Raw genomic sequence first — 25,976 nt, forward strand, 5'->3', positions numbered from 1 at the left:
GCGCTGCTGGCGCTGCGGGCGCTGCTGGCGCTGCGGGCGCTCCCGGCCGCCGCGCACCCGCAGTGCCTGGACTTCAGGCCGCCCTTCCGGCCGCCGCAGCCGCTGCGCTTCTGCGCGCAGTACTCAGCCTTCGGCTGCTGCGCTCCCGAGCAGGACGCGGCGCTGGCCCGCCGCTTCGGGGACCTGGCGGCCCGCGTGGACGCCGCCGTGTGGGCCGCGTGCGCCGGCTACGCGCTCGACCTGCTGTGCCAGGTGAGCCGGCGGGCGACGGGGCGCGGGCGGGCGCGGGCCGGCAGGTGGGGCGAGCAGGGGGACAGGCGCCCAGTCTTGGGGTGGAGATCGGACCGCACTGGGGCGAGGTCAGGACTGGGCAGCGGACTCCAGAACTTTAGGCCCCAAGTGGGGAGACCGGGCATCCCGGGACGGCTGTTGGCTTTGTCATTGATTAACTTTGGGACTTGGGCCTTCTCTAGGCCTCAGTTTCCCCTCCTGAGACAGGAAAGACAGACAGATGTCATCACTGCTTCAGGGGTTAGGGGCTGCTCTGCCCTGGGATCCCTGGAGTCGATCCCGCAGTACCCCACCCCGAGGAGCCCGCCCTTGTCCGGTAGCAGGGTGGGGGAACATTTGTCCCGCTCACTGCTGCTCTGCGCTGCCCTGGGAGGTGGGGGCAGTGGAGCCCTGCCGTGGGGTGGGTTTGTCGAAGGCTGCATGTAGGGGGCCACTTCTCCCCATGAGAGCCCCTCCACCACCCTGATGCCCTAGGCGTTTCCAGCCCCCACCTTTGTTGGCGTGGAGCCCTCTCCCTGGGTGGCACCCTCACCTGGCAGAGGCTCTCTCAAGCCCACCTGAGCACATCCTTTGGTGAACCCTCCCTGTCCCCAATCTCTGCCTGCTGCAAGCTCCTCCACCTGTGAGCGTGGAGCCCCTGTTTCTGCCCACACCCTGCTGTGTCACCGCTGTTTGTTTTCCTCCTGAGGGGGTCTGACGCCTGAGTGACTGACCAGAACCGGTGGAGGGACGCTGCCTGGCTGAATGCAGAAATGGGGGCAAGACACAGAAACCCCAAGTCTGCCCTGGCCCAGCATCTGAAAAGAGAGAAGCCTGGGGGATAGAGGGGACCCAAGGGACAGAACAGTGTCCCAGACCCAGCCACAGGGGACAGGCGTTGTGGGGAGGGGCTGGAAGTCAGACATACTAGAGTTTGACCCTTGCATTGCCACCTCCCCAGCTGCATGGCCTGGGCAGGCCACTGCTGCACTTCAGTTACAGAATCTTTACAATGGGGACAAACTTAACTGTCCTAGGGGTGCCATGCAGATTAAATGACACATATTAGGGGCTCAGTAAATGCTTGCAGTGGACTTCCCTAGTGCTTCCTTGGCCCCTGCTGCTGCCCAGCCCTGGGATGGGCCTGAGTGAGGCCCAGAGTCCCATTCGAGGAAGACCCAGAGAAGGCAGGGACTTTCACAGTGGTCACACAGCCCAGTGGTGGCTGAGGAGGGGACTTGGACCATGTTCGTTGCTGATATGAATGGGGTATCCATGTGGGAAGCCAGAAGTGCTGGGAAGATGAGGAGAGGGGCCCTGGGGAGCTCCAGAATGCTCCAAAAGGTGGGCTGCACTCCTTTTGGTGGCCTCTGGCGCATTCCCACACTGTGCATCTCAAGGGAGCTAGAAGGGTCTGGCTGAGCATCTGCCTCTCTCACCAGCCTGGGGGCTTCTCAGGACCAGGTCCTTTGGTCTCCCTATGTGACTCCCAGTCACACAGCAGGATTCGTGCATCCATGCCTCATTAGTTTCATGAGCACTTATTATGTGCCAGGCTCAGCAGGGCAATGAAGTGGGCAGATCTGAAGAGGAGGAAGGGAGGGCCCATCCTGATGCTGTCCCCTGGCAGGAGGTGCCTCTCTTCCCTTGGGAACCTTCCCAGGACAGCTGGCTTGAGCAACCAGCGGTGGAATGGCTGCAAGCACCGCAGCCCGGGCGTCTCTGGGAGTGACCTCATGTCTGGAGTGAGCTTGGAGAGGGCAGCTGAGGCTGGGCCACGGTTCCCCTGATGGGGCCTCGTGGAGCACGCTGGGGGGAAGACTGTGTTCTCGGCCAGCCAAGGCTGAGTCTGGACTTGGGGCCTCCCGATTTCCCCTGGGGAGGTGGCCAAGGTGCCTTATTTAAAGGTTTCAGTCAATGATGGCATTCAGGCCTTCACGTCTGCCTGGGGGGGGACAGGAGACGCTTTCCTGGGGCTTTGCCCTGGTTGTCCGGTAGATAAGTGTGTCCTGGAGGAGAGAGGACAGCGTGGCCTGCGGTGCCCCAGAGTGGCTGGTGTGAGCCTTTCACATGACTATCTGCTCCTGTGGCTGGGTGGTGTCTCTAAGAACCTGAAGTCATCAGAGCCCAGTTCCTGATGGCAGTCTGCGCGAGGTGTGCTCTGTGGCCCACGCATTCAGCAGGCTCTCTCTGCAGCCTGTGCGGAGTCAGCCCTGTGCTGCTCTGTGCCCGGAGGCAGCTGGCAAGTCACAGTCCTAGCCTCCCCTTGTTCAGTTCAGGAGACAAACACCAGAATGTGCAAGAAACTCCCCCAGGGGTACTGAACACCATGGGGACGCAGGGAAAAGGATGCATCATAAGTCAGGGAAGGCTCCCTGGAGGAGGGAACGTTGAGTTGCATCTTGATAGCTCATACCATTTGGGCATTTACCAAACAAATCTTAATCCACGCATCATCTCAATTTATTCCTCCCAACCACTCTGAGGTTGGGGTTCCTTTTCCCTTTTATAGATGAGGACACAGGGCCAGAGAGAGGCTAAGGAGCTTGCCCAAGGTCACACAGGGAATGTGTGCTCTGGCTCCAAAGCCTTCTAATCGCTTTGCCGCACTGCCTCCCTCCTTGAAGCCCCACTGTGTGCTGGGCCCTGGGCTCCCTGCCCTGGGGCCCCACAGTCTGTGGAGTGGACAGAGGTGGAAAGAGGTAGTTAAGTCCTAGCCAAGCAGACCAGCCCCTGTGCTGACGGTGCGGGAGCAGCAGAAGTAGAGCTCAGCTGCAAGCCACAGAGGCACAGTTTGGGAATGTCGTGTCTGAGACACGCACAGAGTGCCATGGGAGCATCCCGAGGGCCGGGAGGGGCAGGCGGGGCCCTGGGAGAATGGAGGATAAGACGGGACCTTGGAGTCCGGCCTTGAGTCAAGAACAGGAGTTTGCCAGACAAGGGAGTGGGCGAGGAGAGAAATCTGACAGAGAAAACATCACGTACAAAGGCTCGGTCTTTCCAAAGAACAGGCGGTGGACGTAAGAAACGGGCTCAGGGCCATGAGTCATGAGTGCCAGTGGCTGCGGTTGGGGCGGTGCGGTGGGCTGGCCGTCTGCCCTGCACTGAGTGGCCCGGGCAGCTGGGCAGTGTGGGACTGGGCCGGCTTCCCATGGGCTTTCTCCCCCTCCCCCCGACACCGTGAGGCCCAGTTGCTATCGTCCTCCTCGCCAGCAGCAATCGCTGTACCCTCTGGTCATTTCCTACTTGTGCACCACACTGGTCCAGGCACCACGTTTGCATTGTGTGTAAGTAAGAGCACGTGGGCCATGAGTAAGTGTCCGCTGGACCCAGTGTTTGAGGCACAGATGTTGACACCTCCAGGCCAGCTCCCTGTGCGGCTCTGCGCTGGGCTGTGCTGAGTGGAAGGCTCTCGGGCTGGATTCCAAGTGCGCCCCGCTCCCCGTCGTGTCTCTGGAGCTGAGAGGGGGGCCGGCACACAGTCTGTGCCCAGCGAACACTTGTTGGGTGAAGTGTTGCTGGCTACTCTGGAAAGAGCACAATCTGGGCGTCACGAGGCCTGGGTTAGAGCCCTGGTTTTACCACTTGTTGGCATGTGGCCCTCTTGAAGCCTCAGGTCCTCCTCATCTAAGAAATACGAGTCACTATGACCGTACCTTGCAGAGATGAAATGAAGCCTGTGTGTGTGCAGCCCCTCCCGGACCCGCCCTCAGCCGTCGGGAGAGACGACACCTCGCAGGGGGCCCCCCTGGCCATGTGGCCCGCTCGTCAGCAGCATGTGAGACATGCTACCCTTGTCTGGGTCTGGGACAGTGACCAGAGGCCCCAGACACATACCACCAAGTGGGCCTTGGCCTGTTGGGTGAGACTCAGCCTCACAGCAGTTGAGGGACCAGGAGGACAGGCTGTGGTGTGACCAAAGCCACAACCGTGTGACAGGAGTGCGTGGGCCTGGTCCAGGGCTTGGGAACACAGCCTGGGGGGCAGCCTGCCACACCCCTACACTCCCCTCCGTGCCGCCCCCGACCCCTGCAGGCCTCCTGTGGGAACGCGGCCCGGTCCTCCCAGGAAGGGGAGGCAGGGCAGCTGTCGGCACCCCCCTCACTGGGGGAGAGCATCCCCGGGCCTCTGGGGGCCCAGAGCTGAGTCAGACCGGGCCTTGGCCCGGTGAGCTCATTGCAGGGCAGGGGTGTGTGTCGGACACAGACGTAAATAACTCCCACGCCGCGGGCCGGGCTCTAACAGAAGGAGGTTCCCACAGAGCTGGGAGCTGAGGCTCTGCTCTGGGCAGGGCTGGGGGTGCATAGGTGGGGTTTGGGTGTGTGGTGAGGAGTCAGCCAGCACCTTTGGGCAGACCTAGCTCAAACCCTAGCCGTGGGCTCTGTGGCGTATGACCTAGGGCTAGTGGCTTCCTCCTCACAGCCTCTGCTTCCCCTCTGCACAAGGGGAGGAACAACATCCCTCCCGCTGAGGTGGCCCAGGAGGGATGCAGGTCACGATGAGCCCCAGCAGGGCCGGCCCAGCCTGCCCCAACCCCAGGAGCTGTTGTTATGTGTTGTTCCTGTTTCTCCAATAGCGATGGCTGTTATTTAAGGATGAAGAGAGTTCTGTCTGCCCCAGAAGAGCTCAGGGAAGGGCACGCCCATAGAGGGAACAGCGTGTGCTAAGGCTCAGAGGTGTGAGATGGCAAGGAGCGTTAGGAAAGGGAAGGTGGGCAGAGCCGGATCAGGGAGTGCTGGTTTTGGTTTTGGTTTTTAAGCAGAGTGGGAGGCCAGAAGGTAATGTGGGGGGTGCACTGGGGGGGGGGGGTCAGGGAGGATCTGAGGAGGTGAGGCTTGAATCGGGACCCAAATAAGGTGACAGAGTCAATGGAGCAGGGCAGAGGCATGATAGTAAAAGAGAAAGGGCAAATAAAGTGCCTCGACCCTTCCTGGCATACAGTAGGGGCCCGAGAGCAGCCGCTGATGCTGTAGTAGCTATCAGTAGTAGGTGCTGCGTGACCTGTTCTAACAGAAGCATTAAGGTGAGAACGACAGCAGGGAGGCTGAGGACGTGGCAGGATCCGGTTTGCGGCTGTAGCTGACACTACCTGTGGCGATAGGTGCATCGTCCCCACTCTACAGAGCAGCAGACTGAGGTTCTGAGAGGGGGGTGACCTGCCCAAGGCCACGCAACTGGGAAGCATCTCCACGAAGCGTCTCTGAGCTGTCCCTCTCTCTGTAGGAATGCTCTCCGTACGCGGCCCACCTCTACGACGCCGAGGACCCGTCCACGCCCCTGAGAACGGTGCCCGGGCTCTGCCAGGACTACTGCCTGGACATGTGGCAGACGTGCCGGGGCCTGTTCCGCCACTTCTCGCCCGACCGCATGCTCTGGTCACTGGAGGGCAACCGTGCCAAGTTCTGCCACTACCTGTCCCTGGACGACGCGGACTACTGCTTCCCGCACCTGTTGGTCAACGAGAACCTCAACTCGAACCTGGGCCGTGTGGTGGCCGACGCCAAGGGCTGCCTGCAGCTATGCCTGGAGGAGGTGGCCAACGGGCTGCGCAACCCCGTGGCCATGGTCCACGCCCGGGACGGCACCCACCGCTTCTTCGTGGCTGAGCAGGTGGGGCTGGTGTGGGCCTACCTGCCCGACCGCTCGCGGCTCGAGAAGCCCTTCCTGAACATCAGCCGGGCGGTGCTCACCTCCCCCTGGGAGGGCGACGAGCGCGGCTTCCTGGGCATCGCCTTCCACCCCCGATTCCGGCACAACCGCAAGCTCTACGTCTACTACTCCGTGGGGGTCAGCTTCGACGAGTGGATCCGCATCAGTGAGTTCAGGGTCTCTGAGGATGACGAGAACACCGTGGACCATGGCTCTGAGAGGTGGTTTCCCTGGGGGGCCCAGGCCCGGGGGGCGGGGCAGGTGCCCGTCTACACCGTCTGTTCGTATCCCCTTGTTAAATACTGTGATCACGTAACACGCACCGTGAGGGGACTGAATGACATGCTCTGGGGCTGGGGAAGGACAGTTTTCCAAAACAGACCTCACACAGGGTCATGTCCGAGCCCCTCCACCTGGCCTGCAAGGCCCGACATGTCTGCGTCGGCTCTTCTGTTTCAGGCTCTTTAGATGGTTCATTTCATTGTCTTCTCAGAAAACCCAGTAAGGGTGTTGATATTTTTCCCATTTTACAGATGAGGAAGTGGAGGCTGAGAGAGGGGAAGTGACTGGGTAGGTCACACAGCCAGGAAGTATCAGAGCCGGAGCCCTGGTCTGGCCCAGGGGCAGCGTTCTAGGGCCCCACCTGGGTCCTCTGCCCCAGGCCACCTGCTCCCCTTCCTGCCACCAAGGCTTCTTGTCTCAACGCCCACAGAGCCTGCTCTTTGCGTATTACTTATGCGCCACCTGTTTCCAGAATGGGTGTGACCTGGCCTGGCACAAGGGCACCGTATCAGTCTGGCCCAGTAGGAAATAAACCCCATTTCAGGTAATTCACTAGGCAGAATTTGATACTGGGGTTAGTTACTCAGGTGTTAGAAATGATAACAGAGCAACCTGGGGCTAGGAGGCACCTCTGAGCTTAACAGCTGAAGGAAGCTGCCTCCTCCCCTCGGGCTGGAAGGACAAAGTGAGAAGGTGGGGACACTGGGCTCCAGGAGCTGGGGCCACCCAGGGAGGCTGGCACCATACTGGGCCTGGGCAGGAGGAATTGGAGCCAGGGAGCAGGTGCAGCTGCTGCCAAGACACGGCCTGAAGCAGAGAGAGGGGTAGAAATCCCCGGCCCTCTCCCCTCGCCAGTCTCCTGCCAGTGCCTTCTCCCACTGAAGCTGGTGGGAGGCCAGCTAGCAAAGGAGCCTGGGAAATGTAGTTTGCAGGAGCTGATCCCCTGAAGTAGAGAGGAAGTAGGATGAGGGCCAAGAGGTCTGAGAGCAGATTGGCAAATAACAGCACATCATGTATTTGACAAAATCTTAACATTGAATGTATAAAAAGGAGGAGGAATCAAATATGCTAGCTGTGAGGGTTGATGTGGATCTTGTGATATAGCATTAATTTTGACTATGAGCTTCCTGGCAGCCAGAGCAAAAGGAGGAAACATCATTCTCGTGCTCTTACATGAGTCTGTACAGTTAGTCCTCCAAGAGAGACCACATTTATCCCATGGACCTGACAGAGGGGAGATGGAGGGACAGAATGGATGTGTCTTCAACTGTGACTTTTAAAAACTGATTCCTGATAAAGACAAAATGTGGGACACAAAATATACAGAAGAGGCTTTTTCAGAGTAGGGGTTCAGCAAAGTTCCTCTGGGGACCCCACAAGTACAAGCCCAGAACGTGACTCGCTCAGGAGAGAGGTAGGCGTGGCTAGCTCATGGCAGACAGGAACGGCTGGTCCTCCTTGCCTGAATCAGCTGTCAGTCTCCCTTCCCGGAGCTGGGATCCCAGACAGTCTGAGCTGTGCTCTACATGAAGGACCCAAAATTTTGGGCTCTGTGTCACTCACCAAGTCTTGTGGCCTCTCAATGCAAAGGCTTCCAGTCTTGGCCCTGAAGGACCAGAGTCCTGGGTTCAAGTTACTTGACTTTTCTGTATCACAGTTTTTCCTGTTCGTATCAGTAAGGGGTTAACAAATCAGTAGGCAATCCTGGAAAAGCTAATCACGCTAAGTATTTCGGCCAGAGGGAATTTAGTACAGGGAGTTGATTACAAAGGCATTGCAGGGCTGGAGAAGGAAAGGAGGAGGGCTAAGCTACCTAAAGAGTTGCCACTGCGAGAAGCTGCTACCGCTCTTGGGCAGGAGGAAAAGAGGGTAAAGTTCTTTGTGCTGCTGTGTTTTTGCTCTTGGTTCCAGGATGTCTGGGTGGAGACTCGGGAGGCCAAGTGTAACAGCCGCTGCTGCTAATCCTGCAGCCGCCGCTTCTGGAGGCAGAGCCAGAAGCCAGAAGCCGGAGAAATGTGCTTTCTCCCTTCCTCGCCAGCCCTAACTGGAAGCCGACTGGGAAGTACGGGCAGGGGGAGTCAGGCTTCCTGCAGTGGCGCGAGGGAGTTTCCTGCGGGGTGAGCGTGGAGCTGAGTGCAACCCGCACCGTCCAGCCCACCAGCCCTAGAAGTTCTGGGAGACGACAAATGAGGGAATGTGTACAATATGCTCAATGTGCTCAGCATACGTAGCTGGTGTGTGGGAAGCTAGGATGAGGAAGAAGCCAGTCGTGTCAGTGACCAGGTCGACAATTTCATATAATCGTAACAGGGCAGGTGCTGGCAGTGGAGAGCAGTAGAAAAAACACTAGACCAGAACTAGAAGACTTGAGTTCTAGTTCCAGCTCTATGGGCTGTGTGACCGTGGGCAAGTTGCTCAACCTCTCTGAGCCTCCAGGTCCCCCTTTACACAATGGACTGAATTATCCTGGCCCAGCTTACCTACCAGATCCTTGTAAAAATCACTTGCTATAAGGATATGAAACTCTTTTCCCTTGTGAAATGACATCCAAGAGAGGAGGTTTTATTGCTGTGATCTTGTTTTGTGCTTTTGGCCCATATATCGAAGGCTGAGCTTTGTGGGGGTGCTTATCTTCCTTTAGGATAATCCTGGAGATTGAAGAACCAGCCTCGAACCACAACGGGGGCCAGCTGCTCTTTGGGGACGATGGGTACCTCTACATCTTCACTGGAGATGGCGGGATGGCTGGAGACCCCTTTGGAAAGTTTGGAAATGCCCAAAACAAGTATGTTCTGCTTTTGCTTGGCTGGTGGCTTGGTTTACATACTCCTGGGCTTCTTCCACTCTTCTGGAGGGGGAGTGACTTCCTCAGCCAAGCAGTGTAGGGCAGTGGAAAGGGCTCTGGGTCCCAGCTCAGCCTGCAGCTAGCTGGGCACCCCAGGCAAGTCACTTGCTCTCATCAGAGGGGAATGCTCACCCCCATGGAGAGGCTTGTCGTGAGAAGTAAAGGGAATTGTGGTTTCCAGCGGTCAGGCACAGAATCCACTTGTCACAGGTGCCTGACAGGTGACATCAGCGAGCCTCTGGGAAGCTAGGATTTTCTCTAAGGTCAGCTCAGCCCTGCTGGAGCCCTGCTGGAAGAAGGGAAGGGGGCACCCCAAGCCAAAGGGGGAGTGTGTGCTGGTTGGAGCAGGGTCGTGTGGGTAGGCCAGTGTTCTGTCCCAGGGTCACCCATGGAGACCCAGGGGTCAAAGTGCAGGTCTCGCTCTCCTTTACCCACTTCCTGGCTTGAGCAAATGAACTTAAGAGCTTGTTGCTTTCCACACGTGCACGTGTGACGCGTCACACACACACACACACACACACACACGCTCTCGTGGAGCTCTGTGAGTGTAAACAAGGATATTCAGGGGTCTCAAGTCGGCCCCCTCCATTCCCTTAGCCAAGATGACAAAATTGTCCTCAGCCCAGAAAGTAAAAATAGCGAGTATGATGTTGATTACAGTAATTAAAGTGCTCACAGTTTGTGACTTGTGCTTTTAGATGTGACGGTGTAAGAGTCATCCCAGCTTTCTCATGTTTGGGATATGTTTAGAGATGAAGCTGAGAAAATAGAAATTAAGGATTTGTGGATAATTGGACAGAGCTTAAAAACACTATTTTGCTGTTATGAGTCTTGCCCACTGATGTGCGGACGCCTGGTGTGTGGCGCGTGGGCTCAGGGTGTGGTCTGAGCGCGGTGTCGAGCAGGCTGGAGCACAGGCAGGAGTTTGAGGCCAGCACAAGGGGCTTAACCACGAGGCATCTATGGAGTGGGGGCACTTTATCATCATTAGAGAGGGCATGTGTTAGCTGTCCCTACTGATAACGGAAACACTAGGGTGCTAATGGTATGTGAGAGTGACGGAGGACACACTTGTGTCACCTGCTCAAACTGTATCAGCCCTGCTTTGAACAGCAGCCTGGAGGGAGTACACCCAAATGCGAGCAGTGAGGGGGAAATGATACATTAAGCAGGTACATCAGAAATCGTGGATGAGGACAGGCACAGTGGCTTGCCTGTAATCCCAGCACTTTGGGAGGCCGAGGCAGGTGTATTGCTTGAGGCCAGGAGTTTGAGACCAGCCTGGGCAACATAGCAAGACCCCATCTCTACAAAAAATATTAATAAAAATAAAAAAATTAGCCAGGCGTGGTGGCACATGCCTGTAGTCCCAGCTACTCGGGAGGCTGAGGCAGGAGGATCACTTGAGCCCAGGAGTTTAAGGCTGCAGTGAGCTATGATCCTGCCACCACTACACTCCAGCCTGGGCCACACAGTGAAACCCCATTTCTAAAAAAATAAAAAATCATGGATGAAAAGGCAATGTTCCCCTCTGTACTGTCTTCAAGCTCATTGCAGATTTTCCCCATCATGCCTCACTTTTGTCATGAAGCTACCCATCTACTCATCCCCCATAGCTGCGTGGAGGGCGGGGTTGCACCCCTGTGCCCTCCCCTTCTCCCAGCCCTCACCTGCACACTCTGTTCAGTGCACTGACTTTGCAGTCATCCAGTCACTGACTCGGCAGACACTTCGTGGTCACCTGCTGGTCACCATGCCGGGTCCTGTCAACAGGACTCATTTTCCTAGCACAGTCCTGCAGGACTGAGTGGGGCCCCTCCAATATTACAGCTGAGGACACTGACGTTCCGGAGAGTGTTGTGGTCAAGACCTTGGGTTTCTGGAGCCAGGCTCCCTGGGATCCCAGCCCTGCCGTTTCCTAGAGGTGTGGCAACTGGCGCGGTATTTGGCCTCTCTGAGTTCAGCTGCCCCATCTGTAAAGTGGGGATCATAATAGTACCCAGCTACCTGAAAGGTTGTGAGGATGGAATGAGGAAAAGGTGGTACGTTGTGTCCAATGGTTGGCACAGGGCCTGGCGCACGGGAAAGTGCCGGATAAATGTTGAATGAATGAATGAGGTTTCCAGGCTGGGAGTGGCTGAGCAGGATGGAACCCGGCAGTGGCCCCACCGCCCAGGCTCCCTCGCGACTGGCGTAGCTGTCAGCCCCGCCCCCTGCGCCTGCCCGCGGTGCCCCTGCGCCCTGGCGTAGGGCCACCCCGAGCCGGCGCGCTGTGCTGCCCGCCCGCAGGTCGGCGCTGCTGGGTAAGGTGCTGCGCATCGACGTGGACCGCAACGAGCGCGGCCCGCTCTACCGCATCCCGCGCGACAACCCGTTCGTGGGCGACCCCGCCGCGCGGCCGGAGGTCTACGCCCTGGGCGTGCGCAACATGTGGCGCTGCTCCTTCGACCGCGGCGACCCGGCGTCGGGTGCGGGCCGCGGGCGCCTCTTCTGCGGTGACGTGGGCCAGAACAAGTTCGAGGAGGTGGACCTGGTGGAGCGCGGCCGCAACTACGGCTGGCGCGCGCGCGAGGGCTTCGAGTGCTACGACCACAAGCTGTGTGCCAACGCGTCCCTTGGTGACCGCCCGCGCCCCGGGGACCCCGACCCGGATCCGCCCCTGCCCCCACCCCACGGGCTGCGCGCCAACGCCTCCCTTGGGACCGCCCCCGCCCCCATCCCGCCACGGGTACCCCAACATTTGGATCCACACCCCTATCCCACAGGCCATGCACCAGCGCCCCGACCCGGAACCTCCCCGCGCCTCGGGGGCCTCCCGGCCTCGCTCCCGCATTCCTCCCGGCCCCATCCCGCACTGGTACTCCTGCAAACGTGCTTTCCACCTCGCCATGCCGGCGGTCGCCTCTGTGACCCTGTGACCGCAGGACTCAGGGCTGCCCTGGAAGCTTTGTCGCGGGGGAGGGGACCCATTGCCACGCCCCGGAATCCATCTGGAGGGTGGACCGGCGCCGCGCGCTCATCTGTCCTTGCCCCTGCCCCCCGCAGACGACGTGCTGCCGATCTTCGCCTACCCGCACAAGATGGGCAAGTCCGTCACGGGGGGCTACGTGTACCGTGGCTGTGAGTACCCCAACCTGAACGGCCTCTACATTTTCGGCGATTTCATGAGCGGGTGAGTGGCCCACTGCCCTGGCTGCTGTCCCCGGCTCCCTGGGACTGTGCTAAAAAGGAGTGTGTGTGTCACGTGCACAGCTGCTCTCACAGCGGTCCGAGGAGTGGGGCAAACACCCTAATCCGCCCCCTTTTCTCCCGATATTGGCTGCCTCAGTACCACCGTGGCGAAGACACAGACTGGATACCTGTCTAAGTGCAGTTCCAGCATCTTCCCCTCCCTCCTGAGGCTCGCGGGCTCTGGGCCTGACAGTGGTGCTGATGGGCAGGAAAGCAGAATATGAGCAATTTCCTCAGCACGCAGGGCCACCCTGCTCCTGGGGATGCAGGACCTGCCACTGCACCAGTTGCCGTGCCCACCTCCCCCGCAGCCAGGGCTGCAGGGAGCAGAGGTCCAAGGACCCAGGGCCCCGGCCGTGAAAGGAAGCCAGAGAGGGCCGTGGCCTGAGGCCCCCCTGCTAGGGAGAGGAGAGAAGGGCTTGTGGGGCCCCAGAGCTGACCATGGTGGCCGGTGGTGCCTTGCTGCTGGGCTCCTATGCTCTGGGGCCGTGTCACCTCGACCCACTGAGACCCTGGAGGGTGGCAGGGGGCAGGGGGGAGGTGGAGTGGAAGATGAGTCACATCACAAACAGGTTTTGTGACAGGGAGGAAACAGGCCCCCCGAGCCTGCCATGAGCCAGCTCTGTCCCCAGGGGAGCTTATGGAGCCTCATGACCACCTGGTTGTCCCATTGTACAGAGAGGAAGCTGAGGACCCGAAAAGCCCAGGGGAGACACACACCTGGCACGCCGCTAGTCTGTGCAGGCTTCAATGGCCGGGTCTGAGTCCTGGCCACTTTACTGGCCAAGTGACCTTGAGCCTGTTACTTCATCTTTCCTCACCTTCAGTTTTCAGTTTCCCTACCTGCAGTGGAGGTGACAGGACTACCTACCTCCTAGGCTGTTCTGAGGACTGAGTCGGTTAATACACATGCAGCGCTCAGAATCTAGTAGTACTCAGTAGATGGTGGCTCTTAATGGTTCCCACCCTGCCTCCTCAGAGGGCAGCCCAGGAGAGGAAATAAGGACGCCTGAGGCTTGTGTGGGAATTGTTACCTCTCAGAGGCTGCTGACCTGGTATCCAGACTGCAGCTTGGAGCTGAGAGAGAACCTGGGCCCCTGGATGTTGGTTCATTCTCCCAGATCTGCCTCTTCCTCTGAGACTCAGCTTTCCCATCTGGAAAATGGGTCTAAATGAAGCCTGTTTTTACCCCGGATTCTCCTTTCCCCCATCTGTTCTTCCTCCAGGGTGCCTAAGTCCTCTGACCATAGAAATTCAATTAATTTTGCCAATATTTCCCAAGCTCCTCTGCAGGGTCAGGCTTTGGGCCAGGGCCAGGGCCAGGGCGACAGAGGTGAGGAGCACCTCACACATGAGTCAGGGAGACAGACCCATCCTCGGTCCACTGTAGTGCAACCCAAGAGCCCAGGCACTGTGCTGGGGGAGCCCAGCTCACAGGCAGTCAGGGAGGGCTTCACAGAGGAAGGGATGTCTGAGCAGGGCCTGGAAGTGCCAGTGGGTGACTGCCAAGCAGAGACAGAGTGAGGGGGAAGATTAGCATATTCCAAAGATGACTTAGCTCCAGCTCCTGATCTGAAGCGGAGGTGGTGCCAAAGTATGTGCAAACTCCGGGGCACCAGCCTTGGCCGGGTCTGAAACAGAGGTCAGCTCTTGAAAGCGCTGTGCCCTCTGCTGGCCAGTGGGCTGCACTGCACTGAGGCGGCAGTGACCAAGCTGGTCTTGTCCATTCCAGCGTCTTTCTGGTAGGTGCTCAGTAAAGGTTGTGCACAAAGCCAGCTTCATGGACGTGCAACTTGTGCAGTCACACGGGGCCCATGCTCGGAAAAGCCCACACTTGGTCTAATGTTCTGTGGTCACCATCTCAAATTCTCCATAATTTTTGATCACACTCATCTTGCACTGGACCCTGGAAATTATGTATGGACTGGGTTGCAGGGATGAGTAAATGAGTGGGTGGGTTGATGGATGGATGGATTGTTGGGTGGGTTCCCCTGGGGGCCAGTCAGGACCTCACAGCTCCTCTTCCTTTGCAGGCGTCTGATGTCCCTGCGAGAGAATCCGGGCACAGGACAGTGGCAGTACAGTGAGATCTGCATGGGTCGTGGCCAGACCTGCTTGTTCCCAGGCCTCATCAACAACTACTACCCACACATCATCTCCTTCGCGGAGGACGAGGCCGGTGAGCGCTCCTGAGACCTCTCCATCTGGGCTGCCCATGCCGGGGGCTGGACCCCCACCCGTGGGTCCTCCTGGCCTCTCATGTGAGGGGTGGAGCTTCAGGCCTGAAATAACCTTCATGCTGGAGAGGGAGGTGTTCAGTGGGCTGGAGACCTTGCTTATGCGTCTGTGGGCAAGTCTTCACCTCTCTGAGCTTCCATTTCCTTGTCTGGGAAATGGGAGCAGTGACCGTCCCTTGCCCCCTCCCCTGGGCAGGTTTGCTGTGATGGGTAAGCAATAACATGGGTAAGAGTCTATAGCAGTGAGCCAGACCAGGAAGGATCTGGAATGTCGGAAATGCAGACAGGTGGGGGAAGAGAGCCTCCCCAGAGACCTCCACTGGCCCTGGGTTCCAGATGGCAAATGTATTTGGAGCATTAAATGAAGCCACCCACATTATTATTTCAAAGTGGGTGGACACAGCCTTCTTGCTGGTTAGTGGGTCCTGCATTCAGGCACTTGTGTTTTCAGTGCAAGGGACAGAGAGGGAGGGGAGAAGAAGAGGGGCCAGGGAGCCTGGATCCTGCTCCAGCCTCAGCGTCCTGCCTTTGTCCTCGGTCCTGGGATTGTCATCAAACAAAAGCCAAGGGGCCCCCAGTGGGCCCTGACGGATGCTTGTTGGGGTTGCTAGGCAACACCCACCCTGGCCTTTGGAGGGGTATTCCCTGCAGGGCCCCATGCCCACAGTCCCCTGGGCTGAGTCTGGGAAACCTTTGTTGAACCACAGAGTCTGAATTTCCAAAGGGGCAGCCCCAGCCCCCACTGCCATCCCCAAGCCCCCTGGGCCCTTTCTTTTGGTCAGTAGGAGGTTTACATGTTTTGGAAGAAGGGGATGGAACAGATGCAGGGCCTGGAAGGAAAGTGCAGCTCCTCAGCCCTCCGAGTGATGTGGAAAACCAGGAGGAGGCCCCTGTGAGCCAGCCCCCAGAGACGGCTCTGGTGGGTGGCCCCTGGAAGGCACAGAGCGCTGGGGACCAACACAAACAAACCTCTGCCTGCTCCCGGCTCCAGCTGCTACCTGCCTCTCTAGTTGTTTTTCTGACACTTGCAAGTTCCAAAACAAGGCTCTCTGCTGGCCTAGTGTGCTCCAGGGACCGTCCACACCACAGAGACCAGGAGGACAGCGTGGGCAGGCAGCTAGTGGAGGCTCCTGTGTGTGCACGGGGTTGGAGGCCACAGCTCCCAGCAGATCGGGGGTCTTGGAGTCTGCTTGGTCCAATCCTGTTACTTTACAGATGGGGAAACTAGGCCGACTATTCATGCCCCATTATGGGGCGGGGCACTGTGCCCCGCCTGGCCCCTGGGAGCCTCCTAGAGCAGGAACTTAACGTTGGTCTGGTCGTTGGTCTGGTCGGCCAGATGAGGAGGATGGAGAAGAGTGTTCAGACCAAGGGAGCAGTGCACGCAGGAAGTTCCTCCAAGGTGTGAGGGCGGCACGGCCAGAGGGGAGACCGGCCTGCTCCCAGGGCCTTTCTCCAGGAAGACGCCCAGAGAGGGAAGTGATGGCCCAAGGTGGCACAGCACATCTGGGGCTGTGCCTAGGGACTCTCCGTAGGGCCATCTTGCCAGGTTACTCTGACTCCGTCAGGTTGCATCATCACTGTGTGGGCCTATACCCCTCCCCCACCTCCCTAGTGGGGTGGGTGCTCCTGGGGGGCTCAGGGGTCACTGACCACTCAGCGTCTGCTCTCATCCCCCAGCCCTGTCACAGCTGGGTCTACCCCAGTTGCCCCTCAAGTGTCTTCCCTTTGCAGAATTCCTTGATTCCCTGGGGTACTTCTGACGCCACCCCTATGTAGCCCTCCCTGACTGCACCTGGCCCCAGGGACATGCTTTCCTCCAAGCTCTTACCAACTTGTCTGTTTCAGCCTCTTTGGGGGACCCCCCCATGCTCACCCCATCCCCAGCCCTGGGGGAGCTCTCTGCTACCCTCTTACAAGGATAGAGGTATTTGCATGGCTGAGTCCTCATGCTGAGCCACTCGTGTCTGGGCTCCCAGCCACATGCATCCTATATTGGTGTGGGGTTGGGCAGCAGACTTTCCTCAGTTCTGGGCCTGGCTTAACCATTCACTGCTGTGTGACTTTGGACAAGCCACTTGACCTCTCTGAGCCTCTGTTTTCTCATCTGTAAGATGGGCATAATGAAGTCTATTTTCTGGGCATAGGTGCCTCTGGCAGCAGGGGTCTGGGATAGGATTGGGATGAGAGGAGCAGGGAAAACTAACATTTCCTGATAGCGTCCTTGAACATTTCCTGAGACCGTCACGGCACCAGGTGCTCATAACTCTGATCATTACATTTTCACCACAGCTCTGAGAGGTGGAGAAACTGAAGCTCAGAGTGGGGCCATCACAGAGCTGCTGGAGATCCCGCAGCTGCTGGGTGGACGGGCTGGAGTCACAGTCCTTGCCATGTACTGTCTGCCCTGCCTGACCACAGCAACAGTAGCTAATACTGAGCACTTACTCTGTGCTCTTTTAATCCTCGTAACAGCCCCATGGGCCGTGCCCATTTTAAAGATGAGGAAGCTGAGGCTCAGAGGGTCGTGTGGGCCTGCGGGTCACCCAGGAAGTAGTTGGTGGGGCAAGATTGGATGTCAGAGCCTGGGATCCCACACTCCAGGGGCCCTTGAGCATGTCTGGACACCTCTCCCAGCCTCATTTCCAGTCCTGGGGGCCGACAGCTAGGCTGACCTGGAACCCTCACCTGTAGCTGGCTGAGGGGGTTGATTTCCGATCCTCAGGGCAGCTGGGGGCTGAGGCAGGGCTGGCTGGGACAGTATCCCAGGCAGTGTACTCACTCGTTGCCTTGTTCATTTCCACAGGGGAGCTGTACTTCATGTCTACTGGCGTGCCGAGCGCCACGGCTGCACGCGGGGTTGTCTACAAAGTGATCGACCCCTCCAGGTGAGTCCTGTCTGTCCGGGACGTTGGCTGAGCTCCTGTCATCGTCTGCCAGGACACCTCCATTACCTCATTTCCCCTCTACCTCTCCCTAAGGCAGGCATTATTAATATCCCCACTTTTCAGATGGGAAAACTGAGGCCCAGAGAGGAGAAGAGAGTAGCCAAGCTTGCACCACTGGTGAGGGGCAGGTGCAGTGGTCAGAGCCGGCTCTGTGTGCCTCAGAGTGCACGCAGACAGGCAGCACTTTTCAGACAGGACGGAGCAGAAGCTGCCAACTAGGGCTGCTGAGAGCTGAGTAGAGGCTCGACTCCGCTTTCTTGCCTGGCCCCGCTCCCTGCATCCAGACTCTCCCTGCACCCCAACCCCCGACTGGCCTTTGAGGTGTGTCCCAGACACACCCTGACCCTGTGTGTCCCCGCATCCTGCACCTGCCCGGGGGGACCACCATCGGGTGCTGGCTAGAACACACTGGGGCTCCCCACTCTGTCTCCATCTCTGCCTCTGGGTGTAGGCCTCTAACTCTGTGCCAGGTGATGTTCTGACTCCTTCCGTGTGTAACTGTGTGTAACTTCTCAGCTGCCTGTGTTACAGGGTGGAGTGAGCACAAAGACAGGAAGTCATGCACCGGGGAGCCCTGCCCTAGCCCCTCGGCTGCTGCCCAGCGGGCCCCCGGCCGCCCCATCTGTCCCTCTTTTGGCTCTTGTAACCCAAATTTGTAATCTCCGAGCTACACAGCCGTCTCCCAGCTGCTCTGGGAGTCTCCAGGCCAAGGCTGTGTCTCTTCACCTCTGCAAAGTCAGCCCAGCACCAGGAGTGGCACAGAGCAGACTCGGGGATGTTTGATGAATGAACGAAAGATCGTCTTTCTTACGCAGCTTCTTGGCCCTTAGATTTTCTCTTCTCTGCGGCTTTCCTGCCGGCTGTGCTCCTGCTCAGCGCGCCGGTGTGGGATAGCTGGAGCTCCCCTCCGGCACAAAGCCCGAGTCGCACACCAACCATCTGGTCATGGTTGGCAGACCCTGGGACAGCCCCCAATGTGTTTAGTTACCCTAAACTTTGAGACACACTAGGTTTGGAAAAATCCTGAAATATTATAGCACTTAAAAAATTTTAGAATAGTTTAGATTTACAGATAAGTTGCAAAGATAGTAGAGTTTCTCGTATACCCTCCCCGTGTCCCCTATTATTAACATGTTATGTGATCAAAGTACACTTGCCAAACTCATCAGCTAATATTGGTACTTTACTGTTAATTAAACACTGCACTCTTTTTTTTTAAAGGATTTTTCCAGTTGTCCCCTAATGTCCTTTTTCTGTTCCAGGATCCCACACAACATTTAGTCACCATGTCTCCTTGGTGTCCTCTGGTCTGTGACAGCTTCTCAGACTTTCCATGTTTACATATTTTTTTTTTTAAAGCACAAACATTAATTGACATCATTTTTTCTCCAGAAAGACATAATTACTTCCTGCTCTCATCCGTCCTTCCCGCTTCCCTGAGGTCCCGTCTGTCTCCATCTGTGCAGCACCGGGATCTATGTCACGTTTGGGGCCCGGGAAAACTTGGCATTCTTCGTTTATTTTCTCTATTTTGTATAAACGTTTCCATGCTGCAACATCACCCTCAAACGGGCTGTTTCTGACGGTTGTGTAATTTTCTGCTGAGTCACTCTGCCATAATTGTCTTATCCATTCCTTGGAATTTTAGGTTATTTCCAATTTTTAAAGAAGAATGCTTCCCTAAGGAAATACCACATACATTGAGCGCCTAATTCCTGCCAGATGTTGCCTTGGATCCATCATCTCCTTTGGCCTTTGCAGCACCCCTTCCCTTGTGGCTCATTGTCCCATGTTGTAGAGTTGCCATCCCCAACCCTGGGGCCACGGACCAGTACCCGTTAGGGACCCAGCCGCAGACGGTCCCTGGTGCCAAAAGGGTTGGGGACCACTGTTGCAGAGACTTAGGGAGTGCTCCTGCGGGATGTCTTGTGGTTAGGAGGAGCCAGAAGTAGACGACGCCCCCTCCCACCCTGACCCTTCGCCTCCCTTTCATTTTTCTCTTTTGGACGCAGTGTGTCCCTTTGCACCCACAGGCGGCACTGAAGCCCTGTCACAGGGGTCTGGAAAGCCAAGAAACAGGGAGCGGAGGGGGCAGGGCTTGGGCCATCCGTTACTGCCCCAGCAGAACTCCGGTGGCATTTTGGGGTGTATCTCCTACCTTTTTGCATAACAAAGATTTTTTAACATGATTTCCTGAAGGAACAAAACCCCTGCCAGGTCTGTCTGAAGCCTGTGGATGATCCCTGGAGGTCAGAGCACACAGAAAACTCAGCTTTGAGAAGCATGTGTGCCTGCTTGTGTTTCTGCAGCCTCTGGGGACAAAGGCCGTGTCCCTCCTTGGTTTCCCTGTTCTGCCAAGCATGTTGGGAGGCTGCTCTGTGTCACGTGGCTGCTTCACCCCTTGGGCTTCCCACCTCGGGCTGACAGGACCCTGTTGGAACCCTATTGAAGTCGTGGGCCCACGTGGGGCAGTCCCGGAATAGTGTTGGTCCCATTCAAAGAACCACAGATCCACAGCCAAAAACTAATTAAAATGGAATTCCACTCCCTCCCAGTGCCTCTCAGAGATGTCGCAGGAGACCCAATTCACAGCCCTGGCACCCTTCTCAGACTCCTTTCTGTCCCGGCTCTCGCAAACCCACGCCGAGGCCCCAGTCCGTCCCTCTGCCCCCAGCCCCCGCCTCATCCTTTAGGTGGACTGGACCTCCCTGGCCCTCCAGGCAGAGGACTGTCTCAGACTCGGCATCGCCAGAAATCCAGCAACCAGAGGGGCAGAGAGCCCCTCCTCAAAGGCTGTGGGGGGGGGGCGGTGAGGTGGGGGCAGAACCGGGCTGCAGTTCTAGGAGTCAGACCGGCAGGCTGGGGGAGGAGAGGGACTGGCGTTTGATCGCGCCCGAGGACAGGGGCCATGCTCTGAATTAGAAGTGGCTCAGGCGCGAGTAAGCCTCCAGCCCTGGTGCCATTCGGGCAGGGGCTAAGTGGGCGCCTGGCGGGCTGTTACGGGGGTTCGTGTCCTGGGGGTGGGCTCTCAGCGTCCTGGGGCATGGAGAGATGCCACAGGCCACACAATAGGTGCTCAGTAAATGGCCACTTGTTGCTATTGCTCCTGTCCACACCTGCCTGACCCCGCTCCTCCCTCGCCGCAGGGGAAGGGCAGATGCCAGGGAGACACACTCAGGGCAGGCTCCCAAGGTGGGACTCATGACCTCCTCTGTGTCCTTGGCAGACGGGCACCACCTGGCAAGTGTCAGATCCATCCTGCTCAGGTGAAGGTGAGGAGCCGCCTCGTCCACTTTGTGCCCAAAGAAAGTAAGTGCCCACCAGTGGGGACACTGCAGCGGGGGGGGGGGGGAGGACTCCTGCAGCTCACACCTGCTGCCCCTCCAGCCGGATGCCCACCCCGTGCCCGGCACTTGCCTGGCACACATTAGATGCCATGTTAAAGTGGGTGGAACTTTAACTAACGTGGGTCCTGCTTGACTGGCCACAACTCCTTAAACTACGTCCCAGGCCGTGGGTGGGTGGCCCCAAGGGGCTGCAGGCCTCAGAAGGAGCAGAGCAAGGGGAGCAATAGCTGGTGCCAGGCAAGGTACGCTCAGAGTTCTCGGGAGGGACGGAGAGAGACGACATAATCTGTGTGTGAGCAAGCGAGATTGACAAGAGTTACTTGAGGGGAGAGGGTGGCATTTGGGCGGGGCCTTCCATGAGATGGTTCACTTTGACAAGCTTGGTGAGGAGGGAGGGGGGAGGGGTCAGGAGGCCACAGATGACTGCCCAAGGGGTCTGGGCCCACAGAAAGGGTATCTCCGGAGCAGGGGCCTGTTCCACTGGGCCCGAGTTAGGTGGGAACAAGGACCCAGTGTTGCTGGATCTTCAGTTCTTCAGAGGAGCGGGAACCGTCCTTCGTTCCTGCACCGCATACATGTGCCTTGCTGAGCGGGACAGCTGTGGTCCTTGCCTTCTCAGCTTGTTACAAACAATCTCCAAATTCGAAATGCTGGCAACTAGTTCAAAATTTTAAAAACCACTCTGTGGGCCAGAGGAAGTATTTCAGCAGACCGAGTGTGCCCTGCATGTCACCAGTTGGTGGGCTGGGTGTGTCGGGGGATAGATAGGGCAGGGAGGCAGGGGGGCAGGCACCTGGGAGGGTGGGGTGCCCATCCCCGAGGAGGGGGTGCCAGGGTAGTGGCAGGCTGGGGGAAGGGATGAGCTCGGTGTTTTTGGAAGTTGGTTCTGGCTGCAGTTGGTTTCGGGGCTTGGCGCGTCTTCCATTCACTCATTCAGCAGTTTCTGGCACTTTTATTAGTTACCAGCTCTGGGCTGGATGCTAGGGCCACAGGGAGAAGTGAGACCAGGCCCTGCCCTGGCTGGGACAGACAGAGAAGTCGTTTAGTATCCCAGGCCCTGTGACAGAAGTGTGTGCCGGGTCCTGTGGGACCCACCTACAGCAGTGGAGTCTGCGGTGGGGCTTGGGGTTCCTGGAGCCTGGAAAGAAGAGGGGCGGGGTGCCGGGGCGGGTGGAGGGTGCTGGGGGGAGGACAGTGCAGGCAGACGGGGCAGCAAGAGCCAAGGGGAGAAGCGGGAAAGCCGGAGTTGCGGGTCGCCCTTCCCTGCGGGCAGCGTGGGGATGTGTCTGGGTGCTCCTGGTGCTGCTTACGCTGGCCTTGTACGGAGAGGCCCTTCCTCGGCCCCCATCCCAGTGGTTTTCAGAGTGGGACTGGCTGCAGTAGGGGGATTAAAGGGGTTAGGCCGGTGGTCCGGGATCCCCCCCACAGTAACTGTGTAGTCTGGGGTTCAGCCCTCCCCTGAGGGATGTCACGCAGGGCGGTGCCCAGTACCTGCCACTGCCATGCATGGGGTTAGGCTGGACACAGCACAGGGTCTGACGCAGAGTGAGGTCATCCCTGTGGCTGACCTGGGCCAAGCGTGCCCTCACACCCTGCAGGGACAGAGGGAGCCGCCCGCCTCAGCTCCCAGCACCTGCTGTGCTCCAGCCCTGCCCTGCCCTCACTCCCCCTCAGCTCTGGGCCGTGTGAGCGAGCCACACACCCAGGGAGCTCCCATCTGGCCTGCTGGGATAGGTGGCAGGGCCACCAGCCTTGGGAGCTGGGAGGACAGAGACTCATCCTGACCAGGGGTCCCTGTGTGGGTACGGCTCCTGTCCTGCTGGTCGCTGACGGCCTTAGACCCTCAGCAGTTTTACCTGTCTCTAGGCCTCAGTTTCCTCACCCTTAAAACTGGGAGCAGAAAGGGTGACCTGGTCCTGGAAGCCCTTCCAGACACTCCTTCCATTCCACTGTGCTCCTGAGTTTAGTGTCAGGGGATGTCTCCCCCACCAAACTGGAGCATGCCAGGAGGGCAGGTTGGGGGCGGGGAGGGGAGCAAAGCAGCTGGCAGGAGTGTTTGCTGAATGACTGAAGAAGCACCCGGCACCCAGCTCCAGGCTGGCATCCTGTGGTGTCAGGGTGACCCAAGAGGCACTGATGGGACCCCAAGTGGCACCCCATCTTCAGGATTTGAGTGGAGAGGAGGTCAAGGACATCTTTCCCTGGGGTCTGCCTTCCCCAATAGGCTGGAGGGTGGCACCCGGCAGCGGGCCCCTCTGACAGCAGGCTCTTCCTCTGCACAGAGTTCATCCGGAGGACGGAGAGCACCCCGCGGCCCACCGCGCGCCCGCCCACCCAGGCGCCCCGCCGCAGTCGCCCCACGGCGGCCCCACGCAAACCCACCCCGCGCCCGGCACGGCCCACCCGCCGGCCAGGGGGCCGGAGGGGCGGCGGGCGGCGCCGGGGGCGGCCGAGCACGACAGGCCCGGCGCCCTCGAACGGTGCGGTGCGCCTGGTGCGGCCCACGGGCCTGGGCCCCGGCCGTGGGCGCGTGGAGGTGTTCGTGGGCGGACGCTGGGGCACCGTGTGCGACGACTCATGGGACGCCAAGGCTGCAGCTGTCGTGTGTCGCCAGCTGGGCTTCGCGCATGCCCTGCGGGCCAGCAAGCGCGCCGAGTTCGGCGAGGGCCGCGCACTGCCCATCCTGCTGGACGACGTGCGCTGCGCGGGCGGTGAACGCAGCCTGCTGGAGTGCACGCATGCCGGCGTGGGCACGCACAACTGTGGCCACGATGAGGACGCCGGCGTCGTGTGCAGCCACGAGGACCCTGACTTGTAGGCCATAGGCTGCTGCCCTGCCAGACCACCCTGCGTCCTGGGGAGCCTGGCGGGGCCCTACTGGGGCTGCAGGGCACCCTGGGGGAAGGGCTACACAGCAGGAACACATCTGGCCCTGCAACCCTGAGGACTGAGGGCAGACATGGCCCCTGGCTATGTTAACAGAGGCACAGCCAGCAAACTGAGGGAGGAGACCAGGCTTGTCCTGCCCACAGCCGAGTGGAAGGTGCCAGACAAGCGGGAGCATGGCCTGAGGAAGGTGGCCCAGATAGTGTGGACTGGTGGCCCTGTAGGCAGAGGCACTGGAGAGAACAGGAAAGGATTCAGTGGGGCAGAGAAAAATCCCTCTGACCTGTGGGTCCATGGTGACCTGTGGGTTGTGGCTGCCCAAGGGAGGGCCAGGTTGCCTCGGAGGAAGCCAGCGCCTGTCGGGGGAAGGGTGCTCGGGGGGGACTGGACGACCTCTGAGGCTGCGTGCTGGCAGGGCCTCTGGTCGTCTCAGACCTCACCATGGCGCCGGGCCTTTGTGGGTGCCCTGGGCTTCTTCCGACCCTGAGGCCTGACCCTCTCCTGGTCCCAGGACAAGAGCCACCACACTGGCTGGGTAGGGCTTCCACCCTGGCTCCTCTGTTGGGCCCATGGGGGCCACCTCTGTCATCTCCATCCCCGTACTGCTCAGTGGAATCCAGGGGACCCTCTGATTCCCACCTCGGGCCGACCAGACTGTGGGTCCAGTGCGACTGCTGATGCTTCGTCACCCAGGGCTGTGCCAACAACATGGCTGTTCACAAACCACCCTCCTGCCTCTTCTTTCTGCCCTGCGCCTGCCTGGGAGCGGGGGTGGGGCTGGGGGCTGGGCCTGTAGCCTCCCTCCTGCTTCCCAGGCAGAGGTTCCTTTGCTCACTGAAGTCCTCAGCCCTGCTCTGCACCAGGCCTGTGGAGGGGCGTTAAGGACAGCTGGGCTCAGCCCCTGCGCAGGCAGGGATGGTAAACAGATGAGACACTGGGCAGTGAGGACAGGATATGGCCCATGTCAGGGGGTGTAAGTGGTCCGGGTGAGGCGCACAGACCCAACCTATGCAATGGGGGGGGGGGGTGGTGATTCCTGTGCCAAGTTCTAGGAGTCGAGCTGGCACCAGGTGGTGCGCCAGGCAGGCAGATGGTGCAGGCCCAAGTCTAGCAGGCTCTCCCAGCTGCTCAGTGGAGCCACGTGTAGCATAGGTGGCAGGAGAAAGCTTGAGGTCACCCTCTCAGACTCGTCATCCCTCCATGCTGAGTGGGGCTGGGGAGGGACCCAGGCCCTAGTGGCTTGACTGGCCCTGTGGGGCCTTGCCACTGAGCGTGGCCTGTGTGGGCACGTGTGAGACTGGGAAGCATGTGCTGGCTCATTCAATCCTCAGCACAGCCCTCTTTTTCCCCTGTTACAGAGCGGGAAACCGAGGACACAGAGGTTAAGTGTCCTAGCTGAGGGCACCCAGCCAGGGACGGGAGAAGCCAGACTTGAACTTAGTAGCCTAGCTCTAGAGCCCCCTTCACCCTGGCTTCTGCACTGCCCCGCCCCAGTGCTACTGTGCCCACAGACTGGCACGATGGCTTAGCCCAGGGGTGTGCCAGGGCCCTATGTGGGGTGCCAGCCTGGCTGCGAGGCAGTGGCTTCCTGCTCCTCTCGAGCCTCCGGCTGCCCAGTGGTGGTTGAGTGGGCATTTCCCAGTATGCAGGGAAATTCTGAATGGCGTTAGGAGCTAGGAGGGTCCTTGGTAACTGTCCAGGCCAAACTCCTCACTGTCCAGATGGAAAAATGAGCCCAGGGAGAGGTCGCCAGATGGGGCCAGGCTGAGACTGGAGCCCAGGGAAGGCACGGTGGTCCTCGAGGCCCTCTGACCATGGTGGTACCAGGGCCCCGCTCACCAGGTTCCAGCAGCTGTTCTGTTCAGAGAGGGCTGGGGGGTTGGCAGAAGAAGCTTGGGGTGAAATCCCAGGCCCTTCCTCTCCTCTGGGCAGTGCCAGCGTTGGCCTGTGAGTCCTCCAGGTAGGGTGCACTCCCCTCCCCACTCCCTGACTCATCACCTCTCAGGCCCCTTTGGGTGGTGGCTCGACCCCTGGGAAGGAGGCTGACTACCATTCTTAAGTAGTAAAAAGGGTGGACGGGGGCCTCTGCCGAGCACTGCGCACCAGGCACTGCTCTCAGTCTCATATGCCAGTCACTCACTTAGTCCTTATGCTATTATATAACAACACGAGTCAGGGGCTGTGATCAACCCATCTCCCCATTTGACAGATGTGGAAGCCGAGTCTCAGGGAGGGTGTCACTTGCCAAATGTCACACAGCCAAAATTTGAATTTGAACCCA

At 58.9% G+C, this 25,976-nt stretch overlaps 1 protein-coding gene across 1 annotated transcript; it reads left to right on the forward strand.

Moving 5' to 3' along the window:
• The first annotated feature begins 170 nt into the window (after positions 1–170).
• HHIPL1 (HHIP like 1) lies at positions 171–24,085 on the forward strand. Its single transcript, XM_069465290.1, has 9 exons — positions 171–252; positions 5,494–6,140; positions 8,843–8,986; positions 11,336–11,664; positions 12,092–12,218; positions 14,311–14,456; positions 17,321–17,402; positions 20,689–20,771; positions 23,092–24,085. The coding sequence occupies exons 2-9, from the start codon at positions 5,590–5,592 to the stop codon at positions 23,625–23,627; spliced, it is 1,998 nt and encodes a 665-aa protein (XP_069321391.1). The 5' UTR covers positions 171–252; positions 5,494–5,589; the 3' UTR covers positions 23,628–24,085.
• Positions 24,086–25,976: the final 1,891 nt, after the last annotated feature.

This window comes from Eulemur rufifrons, chromosome 2 (genome assembly GCF_041146395.1).
Source record: "Eulemur rufifrons isolate Redbay chromosome 2, OSU_ERuf_1, whole genome shotgun sequence".
Lineage (NCBI taxonomy): Eukaryota > Metazoa > Chordata > Mammalia > Primates > Lemuridae > Eulemur > Eulemur rufifrons.